At 39.2% G+C, this 24,476-nt stretch overlaps 1 protein-coding gene across 1 annotated transcript; it reads right to left on the bottom strand.

Annotated features, from left to right (window-relative positions):
* Nucleotides 1-1,750: 1,750 nt before the first annotated feature.
* On the bottom strand, nucleotides 1,751-24,476 carry MYCT1 (MYC target 1). Its single transcript, XM_071740593.1, has 2 exons — nucleotides 24,296-24,476; nucleotides 1,751-6,118 (listed from the first exon to the last, which is right to left on the bottom strand). The coding sequence occupies exons 1-2, from the start codon at nucleotides 24,345-24,347 to the stop codon at nucleotides 5,586-5,588; spliced, it is 585 nt and encodes a 194-aa protein (XP_071596694.1). The 5' UTR covers nucleotides 24,348-24,476; the 3' UTR covers nucleotides 1,751-5,585.

The raw sequence follows: 24,476 nt of genomic DNA, 5'->3' as shown, positions 1-24,476 counted from the left end.
CCCAGTACTTTGATGCTGGCAAACTAGTTCTAGAGAGCTTATCATACACAACCCAATCAATTCCTCAAAGTGTTTCTCTGGATAACAGACATCTTTTCTGTTACTTGGCAGAACAACAGAAGAATGGGATTTAGTGAAGACCTTTATATTTTTGTCATATTTATTCACAAAGTGAGAGATGGAAATTGGTATGGAACTAAATAGAAAAGCACTAAATAGGAAAAAAATCTACAGTCCCTCTGGAAAATACATAAAGGGAATTCTTCCCTTCTACAAAAAATAACTTCAAAAGATCACCAGGATTTGCAGCACAGGAACAGAACATGGGCAAAGAATGGGACTTCTCTTTTTCTCTTTAGTGTGCTTCAACTCAAGCTCTAGATTGATCAGTCTAGAGGCTGGAAATTCATCCTGTTTCAGAGCACAGGTATTTGTAGCTATTCCCCATACATGTCCGAAGGAGCGTACATTACTGCCAGATGTAATTTGTGCTCTTGTCAAGTTGGAACAAGAGCATCCATTGTTTAGTCTGACTGCGTAGTCATTGATGTGCTGCCATAAAATAAAGTGGATCCGTATTGATGCAGGTCTGCCCCGAACTAGATATGATTTTGCATTCCACTGCCTTTCAATACTGTCTCTAGTCACGGGCACATCAGACTGTTATGTCCTAAATAAGCAAATCCAATTTCCTGCTACCTCAGTCTCATCACTCTGCATAATTTCTTTCATGATTAAGCTACTCTTGTTAAAAAGAACTCCTTGCTCTAAAATAGTGCAACTGCTCATTCACAGCCATCAGCACATAGTCACTTGATTCTGCAGCTAAATAGATGAAAACATGTCTCTGATGCAGAATGTTGCTGGGAAAGCAGAGAGGAAACATGGTTACTGAAATAGCTCTGTGATCCACTCCATGCCCATCAGATGGTGCCACCCTCGAAGACACGTTGTCAGAAAGCTGAGAGGAGCCAAAAGCTTCCATAGAAGTTAAAAGCAGAAACAAGACATGTGAACCAGACTTCTTTCTGGGGGTAAAATCATGAAAAAATGCACAGCCCCCATCTAGCACAATGAGGCCAGAGATCCCCAGTGGAATCACTGGTGCTGCTACAGTGTGAGACAGAAAATCAAGCCAGTAAAGCTGCTTCTTTTTTGCCCTCTGTGCTTCAGAAAGAGCTGTTGGCAGCTGTAGCTCACCTGTCGACTGCTTCAGTAGTTTTCTCAAAAGTCTCTGGTCCAGCTTAGTGAAAAAGAGGAGGCTCAGGGGAGACCTCATCACTCTCTACAACTCCCTGAAAGGAGGGTGTAGCCAGGGGGGGGTTGGTCTCTTTCCCCAGGCAACTCTCAGCAAGACAAGAGGGCACGGTCTCAAGTTGTGCCAGGGGAGGTTTAGGTTGGACATTAGAAAGAATTTGTTTACCGAGAGGGTGATCAGACATTGGAATGGGCTGCCCAGGGAAGTGGTGGATTCTTCGTCCCTGGAGATATTTAAAAAGAGACTGGATGTGGCACTCAGTGCCATGGTCTGGGAACTGCAGCGGTAGTGGATCAAGGGTTGGACTTGATGATCTCTGAGGTCCCTTCCAACCCAGATGATCCTATGATTCTATGAAAATACTCAGTCAATTATAGTCACTATTAATATCCCACTGAAAAAAAAGATTAGGGTCTCGTCCTTCTTTTTGGCACTCAAAAAGGTAAATAAATAATTCCTCACAAAGTCGTACAGAAATTCCAAACACTCAACACCTTTAAAAATTCACTTTTATTAAGACACCCAAATGAAGATACAGGTATTTCACTTGAGTTTTAAAACATTTTCAAAGCTGATTTCTAGAATTCTGCTCTCTGCTTTGTGAAGTTATATCAGCACTGTTTTTCCTTACACTGCTCTGGACTTGGCAGAAGTAAATTTCCAATTAGTGTTTTCTTTCTTCATTTTTTTTTCCCAGAAGCTGTACTGCATCATAGAAATCACATAATTTTATCAAGTGCCTATAGATCAGGGATCTGGCATGTGTCATTTCACCTCTAAGAGGATATTTCCGGTAAATTTAGTTTATAGTTTATACTTAAGAATGGACGTCAAGATGACTCAAAAACTTCATGGTAAATTGCAAGTGAACTTTAAAAATTGGATTTGGCAAGGATAGTGCATGTTTGGTGTGTTACAGTATGATAATCAGTAGCTGTCTGAAGAGGTAATCAGCAGTTTTTCAGTAGGAAAAGGTCAAGGAATACAGCACAAACCGTTTTTGTAAATATGTTGGAAAATTGCTATTCTCAGACAGAGAGCTGTCAAGTTTTATCTTCTCTGTGCAACAAGAACTGGAGCAATTGGTTTGGTGACAAGGACAATAATAAAATAGTGTTTCTCATTACAATGGGGGGAAGTAGCTCCACTCACTTCAACACAAGATGTCAAGATATCTGGAAGTTCCTCAAGGGTCTGCCTATCAGTCCCTATGTGATTCTGGGGACACCCTTTAGTCAGTGCTTCTCACTGTGAAAGTGTGTTAAATGCAAGATTATTTTAAAGCTTAAGTAATCACTTGTGAGTACTTTGAAATCTTGAAATCTGCAGGAATATATATTTTGTAATTCATATCTTCTTTCCAGTATTTTAAATTGTAATAAAAGGCTAGAAATGACCGCTGCAATGAGCAAGTAGAATCTTTTGCATATCAAACACTCACTGATTCTTGAATCCTGCAGTTCATTTTGAGGGTTGATCCTGTGCAATGTGCTTTGGTCCTAATGCAATACAAGGTGCATGAGTCCATTTAAGCATGAACCTCACAGTGACTGCCCATGTGCTTAAAGCAAGTATTTGGCAAACGTTTTGTGTATTGAAGTCCAAGTACTTGGAAGGCAGTGGATTTAAAAATCTGTAACCTGTATTATTTGTTAGAGACATCCTCATTTTTAAGCTTCGGAAGATGTCCTCACATGGCAAATTCTGATGCTGATCTCATACAGTGTCTTCAGCTATGGACCATCTCCCCACAGAAGCAGAAAGACCAAGCCCTCATTTACACTTCCAACTATATCAGTTTGCATAATTAAAGATGATACACTTCCCTCTAAAATATTTTTATAGACATGAGCTCAAGATTATAACATCTAATTTCATTTCACACTCTGAAACTTCCAGAGTGCTTGAAAAACATTAATTCAGACACTGATTAAACCAGTAGTTAGGTTCTGACAGACATACTGGTTATGCACCAAACGATTTGTGTTTTCAGTCTCCCTAATCTGGGGGTCATAAAAAAAATGTTTTGATATCTGGTGCAGATTTCAGGAAGTAAAAATTACAGTACATTTAAGCTTCCCTTTCTACATTGCTTACTAAATACAGTATAATACAAGTAATAATATGCTATTGAAAGTTCTACTGTAATGTAATGTGTATTTACAATCCAGGAGTAAAAATTTACTCATCAAAAGCAATTTCACTTTCAAGGAACATGGAGTCTTTGCCAGCTGGGTACACACTGTAGGCCAAGTTGGGTCTTCAAACAGCCTGCTACACTCAATAAGCAAAGGAAGCAGGCTTGAATTCTGCTGTTTGCAGGCACATTAAAATAGGTGGCATCACTTATTCTAGAACTAAGGCACTGCGAACACACTTGCACATGCAACGAAGTTCACCAGACCCAATAAGGTTCTAAATGAAAAAAAGAAATATTATTAATGAATGAAATAAAACAACTTTCCTTCTCCAGAGGACTATTGTTTTAAGTCCATAGCCTATAACCAGCCAAAGGCAGTTATGCAGTCTTATTAGCAATCCTCAGTGTGCTAGAATCTGTGGTATCTGCAGTGAAGCACTCTGTAAACTTTGTAAAAGGCTGCTCTTCTAGCAATGACATATATGCCTCCAGAAGGGATAATGTTGCACGCTAAAATAAAACAATGAAAGTCAGTCAGTAAATACATGCAAAGTAATTTGCCTTTGGAATAAGGAATACTTGTGGTTTACAGTAAGCAACACCTGTATGCTCAATGTTTGTAGAAATAGTTGCAAATGGAGTGATATTGGGCTGAAAGATTGCAGTTCAGAGACAAACACCCATGCTTCCTGAGGGATGCTGAGACTGGCAAAGACATGCATGCTGCCAGCTTCCAAAGGCCTGGCAAGTAAGATATTAATCATTTCATCTGCTCTAAAAACCTGCTGAATATTTGTCCCTGCCAGAAGACAGGTGAGGCCTTATTCTTTCTACAGAAGCACAGGATCAGCCCTCTCAGCATTAGGAGTCTGGCAGCTGGTAGTTGACCAGACCTTTTACGAACAACAGGCTCATTTGCAAGTGAGGAATAGGATTGCACCCCTACTTGTGGAGGTTCTTTACCCTTATTTGAACATGAAATATTTAGCAGGAATCTGATACAATAAGGCTTAAATCAGGCCCCATTTGTCTGTGCTATTATTTCCAAATCCTGGACTTCTTTCACATCACTGCAATTAGCCAGGAATTACCTTGACATGGTACATATATTACAGCCATGAATATGTGTTAACCCTGAACTAAATATTCCATCCTTATCTTCATACAAGAGCTAATTATACAATCCCAGTATTCAGCAATAGGTCTCTTTAGTGAAAGACAAGATTTCAGTGAATAATTTGCCAGGAAGTATTAAACATTGGTACAATCTGAGAAATACATTTTGAAACAAGGAAATGAGTAATCCCAAAGTGAAACAGGAAACTTAATTACAAAAATACTTGCCATTCACCCTGCTTATCTTGATAACCAGAAGTAGGAAAATGGAACATGAAGAAATCTGCACCCATGCAGCCTTATTGGGTATTAAAATGTGACTACTTGTCCTGCTGCCTGCAGACAGAAGCGTTTTTATAATTGTTACCATGCATTTAGTATGCTTTTCAGAACTTCTCTCTGCATGAATCTTCATATATTTTAACATTTTTCCCACACTGTGGGGAATTTTATACAAGCAGCCTTAACATGGAGGCTTTTAAGATCCTATACAGTCTACAGAACAGGATGACTGTGACCTCAACCAGGACTGTGACATTAATTCCTCCACAAGGTCTGCATTTAATGTTCCTGAGACAGAACTGTTCTGTAGTTTAAAAAGAAGGTAATGGGACGTGTTCTCTGAAAATTTAATATACTTGGCAAAATGTATAAAAAACCTGTTTTACTTTAAAATACTAAACAAAATAATGAAATAGTGAAATTTGCATAAATGTGTATATCTGTAATTCCTTACATGGCTTGTTTCTTCAAGAAATGGTCTAGTTTTTATGTGGCAGCATTTTCCTTCCTCTAAAGCAAAGATGCAGTGGTTACAGTTAAGGCTACGACGCTACAAGCATGCAAGCTTAAGGCAGAGCAGTAAATGAGAGCCAGCAATGCAAGGACAAATGGTCCCTTGGACAGTGGGGTTTTGTGGCCTAAGAAACCACCACTCTCCACCTCTAGGCAACGTAATGTCCCCTCCTCAGCGTCAGCCTGAGACTTCTCAGAGATGTCCCTCACGCACTGAAAATTGTTGGCAATAGTTCCTCCCCAAAAGCACACGTGTGTTTGCAGCAGGGACGTAGCTCAAGAGTCAGGGAAGGCTTTTATGATGGTTTCGTAGGCGGGAGGGGGTGTTTGTGTCGAGTGGCAGATGCGGAGGCTGTTGTTGGACCAGTGGAATTCGGGTCGACTCAAGGTGTTGGGGGTGCTTGCCGCCAGGGTCGTGGTGGTGTTTGTGGGAGTGAGGGTAATCAGCTGACTGTTCGTCTCCACAGGGAGGGGAGGACACTGCAGGAAAGGGTGGAAGGTAGACGCACGGAAGCTTGACTTTCTGGGGAAAGAGTTGGCTTGCTCCAGGGAGGCTTGGCGCTGGAAGGTGAGGCTGGCCAGGCTGAGGTTGCTCCGACGTTCACAACTGCTGTTGCGGTAAAATCCAGTCCTGCTGGTAGCGTGGCCATGGGACGGGGGTCTGGAGCGGCGGGTGAAGGCTGAGGAACTCCCCTGGGTAATGTGGGCGCTAGCTCTGCGACGGGACAAGCAAGTGAACAACGCCCAGATGATCCCTCCAATCACCAGTCCCACCACCATGGACACTGTGAAGGCTATTGTTATCTGCTCTGAAATATAACAAAAACACACAGCAAAGTTATTTCCTTAACTCGGAGGGATTTTCTTACCAGAAATGGAGGATGGCGGCCTCTTTAGAAGACGAGCAAACCATAAGATCTTTGTATGTACACAACCTTACAACACAAACCGTAGTTTTGTAGTGGTTCAGCTTGCTCTCAGTCTATGGTGTTTTTTCTTTAATTTGCTTAATTCAGTGCCATCCAGCAAGTAGTTTGCATTTAATACCGGTTTCTGTACCAATGCAAGGGAGTTTTTAGCCTCTCCTAGAATCAGCCCCCCCACCAGCATCAAAGTGTTACAAAACTGCCAAGCTTTTACTTCTGTGGGCAATGTGAGGTGTGGATTTATGCAGACTTCTCATTCTATTTATAGACATTTATATTCAATGTATGTGTACTCACAAACTCACCCATTACAACAGTGATGTAGTTTCTGCCATGTTTTTAATGGCGTAAGCCTTGTATTTATTGTGACATGAAAACAGAGCCTAGCCTTTTACTGCTGAGTAGAAGATACTTTAAATCCTCATAGTAATTAATGAAAATTACTACATCCTAAGTAATTATGGTCAGAGATAACCATTAGCATAACCATCAGCAGCCTTCTGGCAACTCATCATGATTCTTCTGTTTATAAAGCATCTATGGAGAAACAGCAGGCTTTATGCCACTTTTGGTCAGAAATAGCCTGTTATACTATTTTAAAGGATTTAGTACACTCTGTACTAAAGTTCCTACTCATATTGCCACAGGTAGGAAGGGAGAGTCAGGGTTCAGTCACCTCCAGTTGAGTAAATCCCAGGGGTTGTCCTAAAGAAAGCACTTCTCATGCTCTAAAGCTGCACTATGAGTACCCTGCTGCTGTCCCTGCCTGGCTTTGGGAAAGTGGAGCAAGAAATAATCTTTTTTTTAGGCTGATTTCTTTTGCATCTCAGTTGGAATGCTGGTTGGTTTATACTTGGAGACTGCCAAGGGGTTTCTCAGGGCTCTGTGCTGCCACTTGTAATCTCTGCTCCTCTTTGGGCTCAGCTGCAGCAAGGAGGAGGCAAAAGGGATCTCTGTGAGGTTTGAGTGTAAGCAGAAGTATAGCAAGCCACCTGGGTGAACCTGGCTCTGGGGTTGCCATGCACTGTGGTGAGGATTTGTCCCTGCATCCCCTTAGCCATAATTTTCACCACCCATGCAATCAAATCAGTATTTCACACTGTTTAAAACAAATGAGGGAATCGACAAAAGGATTGAGTGCAGCTCTTCTGTCCTTCCCATGTGGTGTTCCCCTGTGCTGGAGGTAGAGCATAAGCAATTATCCCTTTGGATAATGTCTTCATTTTCTTTATCTACTTTGATTCTTTTATTTTTCTACCTCTACATATGAATGTAAAAACAGATGGTTAAATTATTTCCTTGGGGAACTCAGCTGGGTTTACACTGACTATTGCAGTTGCTGTATAGTAGCTCAAATGCTCTCATTTCCATTTGGACCTACAGTTAATCCTTTGGTTCTTGTTATAGAAATATCACTAGACTCATTGGTTACAGATACTTTATTCTTTCTATTGGCATATTCTCTCTGACTTCATTGGGAACTGTTGTCCATACTAATAGGCTTAACTTGCTTTTTTTTTCACTCCCTGCAGAGGATGAATTTCACTGAAATGTAATTCAGTTCTAAAAACTTAGGCTGAAGAATTGTAAATCCATGCCCATTGATTTTCTCTTTAGAATGTCTGGTGATGACAGCCATGAGGTACATTGGAGAAAATACTGCCAAACAGAGAAAAAGATAAAAAGTTGAGTGAGATTTACTGCACCTGGATTTTTAGGGGAACAGTTGACTTTCACAGCATATCTTTTGTCTTCCTTGATATGGGCAGTGCCAGGGCAGAACTGGCCTTTCAACAGAGTCAGAGCAGTACTTGCATGAAGTGTATCCCAAGGAGTCATTATAGTATTTTACAGTTTTCTGAGGGCTGTGGATGTTATTCTGTCCTCTGCTTTTAAGGAAAGAAATGCTAAAAACTGGGGATAATGTATGGATGCTGTCAATAATAATACTTCCCCAGATGCTGGTCTTCTAAACACCTTTTGATCTGTATGCTTCTCAGGCTGCTCACACTGTCTGCTTTATTTGAGTATGCCATAACCGAAAGGATTTGGTGCCCCACCTCAGTGAATTTTCTCCACTCTCACCTCTAACACCAGGTGAGGGGAAAGAAGAAGGTTTTTTCCAGCAATTAAGGACAGACTTTGATGTACAAAGCCACAAAGGAAGCAGAGCAACTGAATATCTTAGCAACATTACCTTTGTTATCTATGGTGTGTCCATGCAAAGAGGCTCAGAACGCACAGTAAAACCCATGACTTTTGTATGTTACACGTGGATCTGAATGCCAGGCCAGAACATGTCTGTCAGCCCCAAATCTGTCCAGATAGGATAATTCCTTCTGCAGTCTGTCTGTTGCCTCCTCTCTCATCTCTATGGGCAGTGCTAAGTAAATGCAGTGCTACAGGTTTGTACAGGAGGTTATCGCCTCTGATATGCAAAGCTCTTCCTTTGTCACTTCAGCTTTCTTGAAGGCTTTCATAACTTTCCATGAACTGTATAGATGAAGTGTTGAAGTATATCCTACCAAGTTATAGCCTGTAGCAAGTCTTAAACACTCTATGAAACACGCACGGGAGAAATATGGACACCATTAGTAAGGATGATAGATTGGCTGACAAGGTGCTTTTCCTACTTCTGGCCCTGGAAGAGCTTCTTCCCATCTAGCCTGGGCATCAGTAGCAAGGCCAGCCAAAGGGAGCTGATACCAATCTGTAAATCTTCTGATAGGTGGACTATGTTCTTCTCCTTCTCTCTTCCATTGGGGTATACCACATAAAAAATTAGCAACATACTCCCTGCCTAGACTTGCAGTCCCTGAATCAACCAAAATCTTCATAAAACAAATTTGCTTTCTGTGATGCATGTTCCTGCCTCTATCGTGGAATTTAGCAGGATCCTTGCAGACACACTCAGGTTAATCTCTTAGATCTGTGAGGGTTGGATTTTCCTTTCATGTATATGGGCCAAGTCAGATAACAAGGCACCCTTTTGAATTCACACTCACAAACATATAAGTTTGTAAACTTTTCAGCTTGCTAAACATATGAAGGAGTAGCAGTTCCTCTCAAAATCATATAAATAGCAGCTTCAATTGAGAACATCTCATAGCAAGACCCAAGGCAGGGCAGAGGAAAAGGGAAACAAATATTGAATGCACAGGAAAGAGAAATGAAAAAGCATGTTGTAGTTACGGTGTGCACACATGGCTTGATTTTGAACTCCTTTTTTTGCCAATAGTAGGTTATAAAGATAATAAGGAGGCAGATACCTGTCCAAGCATATGTTCTATCAATGGTATTCCTAAACACAAGGAGGCAGAATATACCCATAGGGCGAGATAATACATACATATTTGATTTGAGTTCTAGTGGGTGATTTTCAAATGTTACAAATTATTCTGAGTGTTTTATTTATTTCTTACTGCTTTATTAAATAACAATTAAGTAGTTTCATTCTAAAGCTATTAAAATTGGTAAAGTAGATTGTCAGCCAAGAATGGTCTTGTTCAGCATTCGGACTCAGCTTGCTATAGAGATCTTTTGCTCCTATTATATTAGAACAAGATTCTGTACATGTACTTCAGCAACTGAAAGTAAACTTCCTATTTCTCTTTTCTTCCACCTACCCAAAACTGCACACCTGATATACAAAGTTTATTCCCTATCAGCTTCAGCAAGCTTACATGCAGTACACAAGCTTATTTGTCTCAGCTGTGTTAGCAATGAGAAGTATCAGAAGATGCAGTGGAAAGGAGCTATTTTTATATTTTCAATCAAAATTTTAGAATTCTAAATTGATTCCAATTTTAATGATTTCCTTCTAACATTTTTGAACTCTCTTTCTTCTACGTCATATGCCAGTGACTCAAAACTTTTCTGAGCTTTCCTCCCCATATATGCACACACACTTGCACACAGGCCCATTGCCTTGCCTCAGGGCTGGAAAGCCTTGACAGCTGGAGTGAGTCTGGTCTTGGACATGGAGAAATCCATCTCAGCCTTACTGTATATATTTTTTTTCCCCAAATGAAAGCTCAATATAAAAACACATGCAAACCAGCATGAGAATTCATAGCTAAACTTCTCACAGTTTAGCACTGAACACCGGCAAGTGTATTAAATCATGAATTGCACTTCCAAATGACAAACCTAGTAGCCAGACTAGTAGGCATGGTTCAGATGCTGTTTTATAGAAGTTTCAGTGACTCAAGTTTCAGCAGAGGTTCAGGTGAGCCATCAAGTTAGTTCATAACTAAGCCTCGTTTATGCAAAACCAGACAGGAGGTGCCAGTGTCCACTAACGTTTCAACAAACTCATAGCACCTTCCTACAGCTGTAGCAAATATAATCTCTAATCTGGATCTCTAATCTGGACTGGCTGCAGCTCCTCACATTTCCCAGGCAGAAAATTTGGAAAAGAAGAATATCCTGGGCCCAGAAAGCCACTGCTTTTTCCCACCACAAAAGGTTTGAAGTGGTCTGAATTACTTGAAACTTTATGCCAGTTCTGCCAACCCCTGGAAAATTAGTTTGAAGGTGGGGATGGTATCACTAGCCAACTCCTGGGCTGCTGTTGTCATGCTGAGTTTAAAAAAGAAATTTCTTTGTGTCTGATAAGTGTCAACATCACTATTTCCCCAATCTTTGTCACTAACTTGCTAATTGTATTAGCAAAACAGCTTCTGATTAGTCATTTGTAGGCAGTCCATGATTCAGTTGGGTGAGTGAATCAGTTGCTGTGTAATATCAACCAGCTGTGGCCGTAGTCATGGGAAAAGTTCAAGGAAGGTCACACAAGACTCTTGTGGAAAGAGTGAGAGTGATGGGTTACAGCACAAGGTAGCTCAGGTAGTTGCAACCTTAGGAAAACAAACAGCAAAGGATGGTGGCACCTTGAAAATGCCAGAATCTGTGTGGGAAAAAAAAAAAAGGTTAAAGAAAAGCAGACTGTGCAGGGCATAAGAACTAATAAACAAAATTAGTAAGACAGCGAGGCTCTCAGAAGTGTCAGTTCTCTGCCTTCAAACACAGCTTGCTAGAGGGATTTTTTATTTGGCTTGTGCAGTAACAGAGGGTAATTTGCCAACTTCACCTAATAATGAAACAGCTAGTTTTATGTCCACTGCAGATACAACAAATGAGTCTGCCCTGGCAGGAGTGTTGGACTCGATGATCATTCAAGGTCCCTCCCAACCTCTAATTCTGTGATTCTATGACCTAAAAGAGAGTAAAGGTAATTTAAAAATAAGTTTCAAGCTGTGAGGAAAGGTAAGAACTAGAATACACAGCTCAGGTAGGTGGTCCATCTAGCCCTGTTAAAGATTTTAAAACCCAGTATCAGCCAAAAGTTGTTGTAATACAGTTAATCCTGTATTGAAAAAGAAGTTAGAACAGATGACAGCTCAGTGTCCATACTAATTTTATTTTGTACAAAGACTTCCTTCAATCAAATAAGAAAATAGACTCTGGAAGAATCTAAAAAATTATGAAATAAATGACAAGCTAAAAAGGAGTGTGGTCTGTACCCTTGGATTAATCCTTCGTTTGGAATGTAGAGGGGATAGCTGTGTATTAGAGAGCTAACTTTGCAAATGAGTCACCTACCTAGGAACAAGATTGCCCTCTGCTGGAAATTTATGCTGAAAATATAAGCAAATGCATAAAGCACCTTAATTCTGATGAAATACGTGTCATAAAAAGCTAAGAAGAAATATTCCAACGAAAGATTACAGAGAAATGAATATACCTAAAAAGACAGAAAAACTCAATTGTATAAGCAGCTAGGATTATCATTTTTCAAAAGCTTTGAAAGTAAGGTAGATTGAGGCACAGCAAAAGTGTTCAGAGGCTTAGTGTAGCAAAGCCTGTAAAGCTTTTTGAGTTTGTGCAATTATCTGTAGGAGAGTGAAGCTAAGTTTTTTCTCACCATCCACAGTGATGTCCAGAATGATCTCCATGCATCACAGTACAATTGCTTTGTTTTATAATACCATAATTCATTGTGATAAAAAGCCAGAAGAGTGGAATATGCCATCTAAATATCCCATAAAGCAGCTCAGAGTTAATCATGTTTCACCTCGATGTTACTGGCAGTTGATTTTTACTGGAATGATAAATAAAGAGTAATTGTATTAATCAGAAGGAAACATCTAAGATAGAGATGCCAGCATGTTTAATGCCTTTGGAATAACTGTATAAAACAAAGCAAAGATTCCTTTATGCAGACAGAGATAGGAACTTTGTTACCATGTGGTTTCATTATGAGTCGTTATGCATTAGGAAGACTGTAATACAATTTTGATCTTTTCAGCATGTGCAGCAAACAATCCTCTGGCAAGGCAATCTTCCCAGCCTCTCAAAACCAGAGCACAGGCCTAAGCCACAAAGCCTCTGCATGAAGCTAAATCAAACAGTAAATGACAATTCGCACCAGTGCAATAGAGATTTATCATTATAACTTGGTTGGTGGATTCTTTTATTGAGTCTAGAATAAAACAATTTCCTATATGAACAGAGCATGAGTGACTAGAGTGAAATCTCAAAAATTAAGGATTTCCTAAAATTTATAAAATTAAGGAGGAAATACCAAAGTAAGTATGCTACATATAAGACAAAGCACAAGGTTTTCATGGAAGGCAGAATCACAGAATCATTCTGTTTGGGAAAGACCTTTAAGTTCATTGAGTCCAACCATTAATCTAACTCGACTAAGTACACCCCTAAATAATATTCCTAACCACCACATCTACACGTGTCTTAAATAACTCCAGGTATGGCTGGAGGGTAAGGAGTATGCTGAAATCATTCTAAGTCACAACACAGCAATGCTGCTGCCTGTGGTCTGAAAAGAGCTGTCTGGTGACCCAGACAGCTTTCTGTGGAGCTTGTCCTTACTGTGAGAACCCACAAAAGGCCAAGAAGTGTTTACAATGAAAGTGCAAGTCTTATTGGAATGTGAAGCAGAATAGTTAAAAAAAGAAAACTTAGTGTGATAAGGTACTCTGAGTGCCTTAAGATACTAGGTATACTTGAAATAAAAAACACATTTCACCTTGCCCAGTACATCCTACAAACCATTGTTCTCAATGCAGTGTTTTGCAGAAGTGCTGCAACCTCTGAAAATTTGCTTTTGGGTCTCAGGAGTTTCTTTCCAACACCAGAGAAGCAGGACCTTGTTTCTGTTCCTTGCCCTTAGCTGTGTAATCTCTCACCCTCTCCCTTCACTGCCTGCTCAGCTGCTTCCCATGAGAGAAGCAATCTACCTTTCCCAGTTCCATCCTTCTTAGTCTCCATTTTAAATGTATATCGTTTACTAACACAGACAAAATTAATAAATCAGGTATGTACAACATAGTGCATTGGCAGGAGCTGAAGGAATCTACTGGGGCCCAAACCAGTAAGTTTAAGTCTCTTCTCACTCAGAAATGTATTGCCTTTGAAATACTACAGCAGAATATTCTGCTGAGAGGTCTAACATGCATTGCTTGTTCAATAATAGCCACAAATGAAAACAGTATTTAGCATTCGATTTATAGCCTTATTATTTTCAGTGCTTGCCAAAACTAGGGCCTTGTTCAGGTGAAAATCAGAAATTTATAAGTTGAAGAATGGAAGGAAGAGGAGCTGTGTATGAACTTTGCTGAATACTGATAAAAATATCCAATAAACAAGTGTTCAAGGAGCAGGAATACGGATCTGTACTTAAATCAGGTTTTCTTATTTTTTCACTGTAGTAATACCTGGGCTACATGTAGTAAAAACTGCTACATTTATCTTTCTTGGGAAACAGGTGTAAGAGCAAACATTTTGAGACTCATAGAATCATAGAATGGTTTATGTTGAAAGGAAACTTAAAGGTCACCCAGTTCTAACCCCTGGCATAGTGGGACCCCTCCCACCAGACCAGGTTGCTCAAAGCCCCATCCAACCTGGCCTTGAACACTTCCAGGGAGGGGGCAGCCACAGCTTCCCTGGGGAACCTGTGCCAGTGTCTCAGTAAAGAATTTCCTCCTAATGTCTATTTTAAATCTATCCTCTTCTTGTTACTTTGTGATTTTCTTTTGTGCTTGTGGGCATCTCATTCTATCTTAGACTAACCTGTTAAAGGGAGATTTCACTACTCACAGCTACACATTTGTTTCACAAAGATTTTTGACACTTGGTGAAATGAATTAAAAAGGTGAAACAGGAAATTGTGTATAAATACAGAATGTTTTAATTCAATAGGTCCTACAAGAAGAGCTGAGGAAGAATCATTTTACTCACAATGTGCCAAATAAATAATCTCAGTGTGAATCCTGCGAGGCTCTAGCAGTTGATCATGCAGCTTTTGGGATTTTCTTGGGGAGATAGCACAGCACTTATGTCCTTTTATTATGTGATTGCTGATGCTGACAAGTTCACATGCCAATACATTCACTAGTGTAGTCCTTGAAAGAAGAAATATACTTCATTCCCTAAAGATAGCATTTCTGGTTTTGGTGGAAAAATAAAGCATGATGTTTTGGGTATTTCATATGACATCAAGAAGTGCCACATGCTAATTCAGTACAGTAGATGTAATTGCCCAAATGTGTATGCACTGTGTGCTAGATTAATATTTAAATAATACTCTGAAGAATTTTTTTGCTGCTTCTTTCTACTACTTTAACTATGTCTTCTTCCTGTCAAAGGTGGTTAAGCATTTGATAAATCAATGGCTATATGGAGGTGCAGGGAAAGAAAGAGAGACACTGTAATTAGAAGGCAACAAAACACAGCCTGAGGATGACAGACTCACTTTAAAAGAATAATTTATACACAAGGAAGAAATGGTGCTCTGAATAGACAGCTTGCAAGGATAAGACTGATCTCTTATCTTCATGGCATAGTCAGCTGTTTTCATCCAACTACATGTATACTCTTAGCTTGCCAGAATAAGAGCAAAGAAAAAAAAAAGGTAACTAATTAAAATCTACTTTCATCTCTTTGACAGACCTGTACATAGGATAGTTCAATGAATTTACATACTAGCTTCCTAAATGCAAGGTCTTAATATTGATATCATCCTGTTTGCTTCTGTAATGAAAGTGATAACTTTCACGTGCTTGTCAAATCTTTCACTTAGCTGATAGCAAAATAAGGACAATCATATTAAATCTGGCATTTCTTGGTTATTCTGACCCTTGAGAAGAGAGTATACGATTAATTATCATTTTAATATGATAATTTTAAAATTATCCTTTTTTAATGATTGAAAATATGTTTTTATGTAGCGTATATACACATCAATAGAAGTTTAGTAGTGGATCCAAAATGGTACCTCCAAGAGTTACCTGGAAAATAAACAACATAAGGTTAAGACACAATTCTGTCTCTGTTCTGGAGAAATCAGCATGGGAAAAGTATGTTTAGATGTGACGTGTGACCTTGCCTCCTGTCCCCAGTGAAACAGAGGAAGTGCTTGGGTCCTACAATAGTATGGCACCACCGTAAGTAGAAGTTGCAGCACAGCATCTCTTGCCTAGCTCTTCAGGCTCTCTGTAGCAATACTGGAAGGACAATGACACCCAAAGACACAGCTGCTCCAGCAAGCAGTGCTGCCACGTGCATAAGAAATGCAACTGAGAAGCTGCATACAAATCAGCCTTTCTCAAACACAGCTGAGGGGAACAGAGATGCGTTATATCCTGAAGCTGAGACGGGGAAGATGGGCAGTGCCTCCCTTTTCAATTACATCAAAAGTCATAGGTTTATTTCTCATTTGGAATAAGAATATTTTGGGAGGACTTCCTAGGAGGAGCCAGGGACCCTGAGTGTTACAGATTCACTGCTGTTGTCTCTGAAATACTGACATTCAAACAAAGTTGCTGTCATTGCTGGTGCCTCACTACCACATGCTTTTATCTTAATTTAAACCCACAACCTTGTTGCCATTCCTCTCAATATTAACACTGTTCACATGAAAACTGTGTCCTGTTTGAGTCACTAGCCCAGGCTGCTCTTCTGCTGCCTTGTGATACATCCCAAGTTAGCTCACATTGTGGTCAGGGGAGCTGGAAATAGGAAGATCTTTTGGTGACCTTGATCTGGTAGATAGGACAACATCCTTCTCACTTGTGGAGATCTTAAGAGGTTCAAGCTGAGGAAAGCTGATATGTGTGAGCCTCCCTTGCCTCAGCCATCCTCTGGCTGAGGACCTCTATCATGGTTATTACGAAAATATGAGAATAACACTTGAGAAGTGATTTAGTTATGAGATAATTTCTACATCTTTGTCAGAGGATTTTCATGTGGATCAGTGTCTCATCTTAAGGGGGGAAGGGAGTGGGGAAGAAGTTGTCATGGATGAGTCCAATTTCTGTTGCTCCAGAAGCCATGCTGCAGAATTTACTCTGATGATGCTGGGCCTGTGGAGATTTACAAGCCTGAAGTTCTCTTCAAACAATGTAAAGAACAAAACAAAACAAAACAAAACAAAGCATGTATTGCACATTGCATAACTGAGATTGAATTTTCCTGGTGTTGCTGCTATCTATTTCTGTCTGTGTACTGTTCTCAAGCTCTGCCCAGGGTCCCACTGAGGGGAATTTTGTGACAGACAAAACAAAGACTGGTCCCTGTCCTAAAAACTCCACTGAGCTGCAAAGTCCTGATTTCTGCACATTCATCATGCAGATACATTGCAATAATTCTTCATCAATATGAAAAGTATTACTTATTCAAGTGAAAACTTTGTTTAAGTAATTTGGAAATACAGCTTTACTGTTAGATTTGCAGCATCTTGTAACATATCACTGAGGAGTAGGATGGAGAACTTGTGGGTACACTAGATTTAAGACTGATGATAAGAAGGGAAACATTTCAAGGATGTAATGTTACTGTAAGCACCTAATTGTCTTTCAAAGTATTTTATCATATTTTATATCTGTGTTGCACATCTGCTCATCAGATAAATGTACTTGAAAAAAACAGCAGTGCGTTTACAGGAAACATTTGCCAAACCAGAGTCGACTTTCTGTCTGATTCTGTGTCACATTTTACTCATCATCCTTTTTTTCACAATCCTACAGAGCATCACAAAGAAGTTTCATCTATTTTTCAAAAATGACCCTGAATTTTGGAGGAAAGAACTTGTCCTTCATGTCTTATTTTCTAGGCACCAAACTAAAAATCTGCCTTACAGTGTGCTTATTTCCACAAATGTCTTTTGTGGGATCCAGCCTACTCAAAGTTCTAGATGACCACAGGAAAATAAAACAATTCTAGTTTCTCACAGAATTTGGGAAGGATCCATGTCTTTTACTCCATGTTAGGATACCTACTTCAGGAGTTAGAATGCACTTTGAAGTTGATAAAAAAAAATTGTGCATTGTTGGCAGGTTTCTTGTAGGAGGAGATGGAGGAGGCTGCATGTCACCATTACCTTCATTCCACATAGCTACACAGCCACTAAGCCAGGCATGTTTGCAGATGAGTTAGTCCATGGAACTGGGGAAATCTGCAGCTCTGAGGACATGGTCTGCCCATACCAGATTGTCAAAAAGAAGTGTAATCATACTCTTCCTCTTTCTGCACTATAACTTATATTGAGCAGTCACACCATTTACATGACCAGAAATTTCTAGTGCAGGCAGTTCCACACATTTTTTAAAGGAACAAAACTCTAATTACTCTATCTGATCATTATTTTCTGGGCTAAGAACTTTCTGGGAAAGTTCTCTAAGGCTATTTTTTCTACCAGTTTTCCTAGACATTGCATGCTATGCATTTTGAGAGCTTTCTGATTGAACTAGGAACTGCATTCCTCCTTCTGTTCATTATTTCATGTGTTTCACTACTTTTATACTGGATTTTCCAAATTCATGTGCCACTGACATAGACTAAAACAAAACAGGGGGCCTTCATATTACTTATTAGTCAAAACAAGCTCCTTTTCTACAATCAATAGATAGACTTGGCTGTGAAATGGGATTGAAAGACAAGTTGCTCTTTGTTATTAGAGATCTTAAGGGTATGTCTATGGAAATATAGTTTCAGAGATGTACTACTTTTGGGTTTTTTTAGGTCTCCAGCTTCAATAATTAAGGGAGAAAATATTAGTCAGAAGATGGGATGTTAGGTATGCAATAAAGAACCACCAAGGGTCTAGAAAATCTACAATAACAAACCTGGAATCATGAGACATTTATGTTACTAAAAAAGGTAGGTGGGGAGCTGGAAGGAGTTTTTGTTCTCATATGATTCAGTTTCATTTTAACTCTGTCATGATACGGACAGAAGTCTGCTCAATTATTTGAGTCCTTTAATATCACACATAATGAGGTAAAGCCCTGAGTGGCTTTGATGTAAAGTCCTAAGTGATGGCTCAGTGTCATGGACATGGCACGGACCATGACAGCTCAGTATCCCTGATGAGCAAGAAGGTAGTCTCTAAAATTTATGTGTTGAGTAGACAGACTTGTTAAGGCAATGCTTGGTAAGGTAACCTGGAAGTCTGAGCAGAAATGTTGCTGTAGACACAGTCAGTTTGTGCCAGACAGGATTTCAGTGTGAAGACTTCATTTTTATGTATTTCTGGACCTCTTTGTCATGGTGGAGGTATTTCTACAGCCCCTTGGCCAAAGAACTCAGATATATTCTTTCAAGTTTGTTCTTTTGGTTTGATTTCACCAAATCAATGCATATCATCCTTTCCTCTGATGACATCTGCAGGATCATCCTGCTCCTTTCCCTCTCACTCACTATGCATTGATGAGTTTGTCTTGCTTTTCATATTTATTCTTAAGGGGTAATTTTGTCTATTGTTTTGATTAAATACAATAAGGTAATAAGGTTAAAGACATCCAAAATTTATGAAGTTATTTATCACTGGAACACAGTTTTCATTTATTGTCCTCTACAGTAAGGAAGTCTGAATTTGTCTGCCTCCTGCACAGTGCTTTCAAAAGCAAGCACTCACTTCTTCACATGCTATTTAAAACTTTTGCAGGGATCAGTGATCTAACTCAAAGACTCTGCAGAAATAAAATATATCTCCTTCAAAGACATTTAATCCTTTTGCTATGAACTCCTTATAATGTGTGATAAGCTGCTAAGTACTGAACTTTTAAAATCACTGTGGTTTTACAAAACAGAGAAGTGATAAAAAAAGAGACCAACTGCAAGTAAAATTCCAGTTGGTGCAGTTAACAGCCTGTCTCCAATCACTTTGCTTTGTTTTGGCTGATGACCACTAATTAAAATACTGGGAAGAATATGCACACAAGGGTGAAATTGTAAAGGGGAGAAAATGGAACGGAAGGGAAGAAGAAAAATAGCAATTCAGGAAGCACATCCTTGGGGTTGATACTGCACCTGAATCCAAAGCTCTGATTTTGTCAAGTCTCCCTCCTACTTTGTTCTACTGTAACTCCAAGGGTTGTGTCTTATAAGCAAAAAGTTTCCACTGGTGTAAAGCATTTATAAGTGCCTCTACTATGTCTTCACTCCCTCCTACCTGCCAGCAAGGGAATTGCATCTTCATCTTACTGACCTCCACTGGCCTATTGGCAATGCCCAGTACACCAGGATAAAGGTACTCTAGGGTTCTCTGGTTTATGCTGGTCTTTTCCAGCCATCAAATAGGACAAGAATGGTCTGTTTGGAGCTACCACTGCCACAGCTGGCAAGTGGTTGGCTCCAGATTTTAGCCTTTGTGTATTGACATATTCAACAGGGCATTTGGAGCAACTCCTGGTTGATGTTTGGAGCAACTACCTCTGATGATGCTAAGGCTAAGCTGGAGGGGTACAAAGTGTGTGGAGGGCAGCAAAGGGAACGAGGAGAGAGTACTTAGGGGGTATGCTGGAAATGTGCTGACACATCCAGCAGAGTGAAAGCCAACAGGTTTAACCTGGTCACACAGCCAAATTCTTCTCACTTGCAAAGAGCTGGACTGGACTTGCTGCTGTTGCTCTCTGTCACTCTGTCACAACTACCACTCATGAAGGATCCCAGAAGAGAAACCAGGCCCCATGGCTGCTTAGGTTGGACTTTCTTGTGTTTGACAGCTATATCGCTGTTTGTTTCAGTGGTGCCCTTCACAAATAGTATTTCAGTTGGTATAAAAGATGACATGAACTCCTTGATCACTGTTTCTGCTACACCAGTAGTATAATGCTATGACCCAGTGTCAGACATTAGAATATGCCCAACCCTAATGACAATGTTTTCTAGCAGAGCCTATAGTCTGACTTCTTTCAAACAAGCAAGCACATTTTAATGAGAAGACCAGTGGAGAGACAAAGCCAATTTTTAGATTATAATTAAAACCACGAGTGTACTTGTAGTTCCTGAAGTGAAGTGATAATGCTTAAAGAACAGTGCCAGGCAGTTCACAGTCTTAAAGTGCTGGAACACAGCTGATTTATGATCTTATTTCCATACACTGGACAAGAAAAAAAAAAGTTTTTAAGGTATAAATTTATAATGTTACATTTTTAAATAGATACTTGAGTAAAACTAGCCTGAAGCATAACCATGAGATATAAGTTCATGGTGATTCATATCTGCTTACATTTTTTCTCTCTCCTGCTGTCATATTGATCAAATGTACTATTTAAATTTAGTTTCCTAATCTGAAAGTATGTTACTATCTGCACTGGAGAAAGGAATTGTCTCAAAGCCATTTATTGTATTTAATTGTGTGCAACAGAAAATGCTTTTAAGGAATTACAAGAAATGCACTCCTGGTTAAAATGGAAACATCTTTTCTTCCACTGTTGACTAACAAATCAAAATGAACTCAATAAAGACTATATTAAAGCAGTAAAAATTAGGTTAGTAGCTGATGGATGGGTACCAAACTCTGAATTTCTCAGCTATTGCCACACTTCCCTTTGAAATTGCCAACAAAAAAATAATCCAGATTCTCTATCTACAGAACTATGTGGTACCAACATTTCTGAAGTTCAGCAGAGGCTGACACAGTGTTTTTCTTCTTACCTCTGCCAAAATACCATACTATGGATTTTCACTGCATGGCTTCCAAGAAGCTGGCACCAGAAAGAGATGATCTGCTTTTGCAGCAGCTCAGACAACTGTTCTGAAGCAGAAATGTATCACTACTAAGACTGCAGCATTTGTAGGAGGAAACAGCTCTGTCAAAGTGAGAACTTGAATGCCTATTTTGTGCTCATGACATATTAGACAGAGGATATTTGCTGACAAAGCCAGGAGGTCTAACATGAAACTCATGAACTTAAACCAGTAGGGTTTTTTTTACTTTTTTTTTCCCCAAGAATTTATTTTAGGCCAACAAAACTACTGTTTTGCTACTTCTGTTTACTCTGATGTATAATTTAGTGTTTCAAAAACACTGCAGAATGAAGAAATTCAAAAGAAAAAGTCCTGCAAAACTTGCATCTAATCATGTTATCAACCCCTTAGGCTATAACTGAGTCTACACTGAGCCTGCAAAAAAAAGTACTGGTTTTTTTTGTTACTGTTATTTGTTGCAGGTTTTGCATGAATAAAGAGAGATGGTTTAGACTATTCACACAGGATGGCTTATATCAAGTTGTCTGCATATCTTGTTTTTTACCTATACGGCTTTGTTCATGAACAAAGCTTTGTTCCACTAGCTTGGAGCAGTTGTAAAAAGATTTATATGTGCTCATACATAAATAAGCTGCAGACAGTTTTGTTTGTTCATTGTTTAAAATTCTTAGAGGCACTTTTAAGAAGCTATTGTGTGAAGCTACAGTTGGAAACTGTACAGCTTTAGAAAACAGGATGCCAGTGTGTTTTCCAGATCATAGAACCAGATGTTGGACAATAGATGGTTTATAAAATTGCAAGATTAAGTATCATTATGAATGGTTGCTATACATTTTCTATAGTATTTTTTTCTCACAAAGTTAGTCCTCTCAACAAACCTTTACACACATGCTGAGGTTTACACTTTGTCCTAATCTATGGAAGCTCATGTATTCAGACTCAGTACTACATGGTGGGTTGCTTAGAAAAACAGTGAAACAGACTGTAACCATATCCTGAAAAATCAATTTCAAATACTACATTGTCATTTAATAAAGAACTCCACTGTATTTATATCTGGTTTGTGCAGTTTTTACCTCAGGTAAGGTAACTCAGATGACCTCAGAAAATTCACTTTTATCATTTAAGTGAAGTTCTCACAATTATGTGTCAGTCATTGTCTTCTGACACAGACTATATGGTGTTATATAGAGTGCTATTTACTATTCTAAAAGACTATCAGAAAAGCAGGAGAAATCTAAGAGGCATTTTCCCACCTCAGGACCATGTAAGCACCACAACACCACAATCTCTGGGAATCATCAGAGCATAAGAAAGAGGGAGGTGATAGGGCTGGGCACAGGATCAGTTTTTGGCAAGCTGGATGAGCAACACTGGTGGAAAGATGCTGGCCCTTTCAGCAACAAGAGAGCTCATGTGTCCCCTGCTCTGTGCTGTGAAATGTAGCTCTTTATACTGAAGGACCAGGCCAATGAGCACCTGGAGGAATACCATAAATGAAATGACAGAGTAACAACAGTACCAGCAGAGCCAGTTGCATGCAGTATGCTGTGGAATTTAAATGTTAACTCCTTACCTTATTTTGTTTGACTCTTCATGAAGATGGAGAATACCTTGACCACAGTTTATTACAGATAATGAATCCTTAGAGTTTCACGTAACTTTGCCATTTGCTATGCAAGTTTCCATGACAATTAAGCAATAGTTTACCTTAGAATAAAAGCAAATCTGCAGTTGTTACTGCAATACCTTTTACACAAGGCTTCTTACAGTGCATGTTGATGAAAGCACTTAATTTTTTGTTCTAAAAAAGCCATCTGAAATTATGTGTATTTTCAGTCTACAAAAATGATAGTTATTTTTCAGAGTCCAGCAGACAGCCACCAGACAGCAAGGGACTCTGAAACAGTAATACCAGTATTTTTTCCCCAGTTAATCTGTAAGTATTTATGAAAGATGGACAATATCATAATCCTACTTTTTAGCTCAAGACAAGAAAATGAAGCGAATTGCTCATAGTGTCCCAATAGGAAAATATATGTGTCACTGCAGGAAGTGAGTGCCTGGCATTCAACAGACTCTTGTGTCTTATGCTAAGAGAATGAAGGAACTTCTTTAAATCTTTTCTTGTATAGTTATTTGTAACTCTTTTCCTAGGACACTTCCGTGCAACAATAGTCCCATTTTGCTAATGTTTAGTATTTTTCAGTTTTAGATAGTGCACAAATTCTTGGAGGGTTCATTGCTTAATATGAATAATAAAATAGAGAAAACCAGATCACATTATTCAGTTTAGTGCTACATGCTAGTACACGTTACTGCTAAACATACCAAGCAATGAAGCTTTTTGGAGGGAAAGGTTCTCCACCACTATTGCACAGAGCCCTTCAGGATCAAGTCACTGAATCCAATCACATTGAATGAATTTCAGTGTAACATATACTTCCATCTCACACTATATATCTTTCTGTTAATTACCCATTCCTGGGTTTGGGTGAAGGAAAACTGTGTTAAAAGATTATAATAAAAATATACATTGAGGAAAAGGTAAGGAAAATCAGATTGTGAGACGCCACAACAAATTACAAATAATTTTTCATTCTGGGGGAGTAAGAGTCTATTCCGAAGGTTGCAACACCTTTAGTTTTTGCTATCGTTTTTTCATCAGAAGATGAAACAGATCATGCCTTCTGTGTAGGTACATTCATTAAACAGTTGAGAAAGTCTGCCTGAGCTGAAACATACTGAAGTCAATAGACTCCCTTTCAACTGACTTCAGTAATGAACTTTGTCAAACGATCGATTCTGGCCTGGCAGTTCCTGCTGTCTTGATTAGCTTAAAAACATGATAAAACTTTGTCAAAGAAACATTTGGAAATCAATCTTTTGCACTGCCAAGAAATACCAAACCTATTATTTACTTTTTGCTTCCAACATGAGGCTTGAAAGTATCTAGATATGTTTTTAAGGCACTCACTAGCAAATCTCAGTGTCTACTTCAATAATATTCCAGAAAAGAAAAAAGAGAAAGAAAATCCTTACCCCAAAATTTTGGTGGCCATGTGATTGGAGAGTAAGTGCTGTTTCTATCCATAACATCCAAGTAACAAATATAGAATGGTATGTCCACAGAGGAGCCAAGGTTTTCTGAACGTTTGAGATTTAGCTGTAGAAGCAATGTTTTTGTGCTGCCAGGGAACTGTGTTGTTTGGCTGAGAGGAAA

This window comes from Heliangelus exortis, chromosome 3 (assembly GCF_036169615.1).
Source record: "Heliangelus exortis chromosome 3, bHelExo1.hap1, whole genome shotgun sequence".
Taxonomy (NCBI): Eukaryota; Metazoa; Chordata; class Aves; order Apodiformes; family Trochilidae; genus Heliangelus; species Heliangelus exortis.
This window is presented reverse-complemented; position numbering and strand designations above follow the sequence as displayed.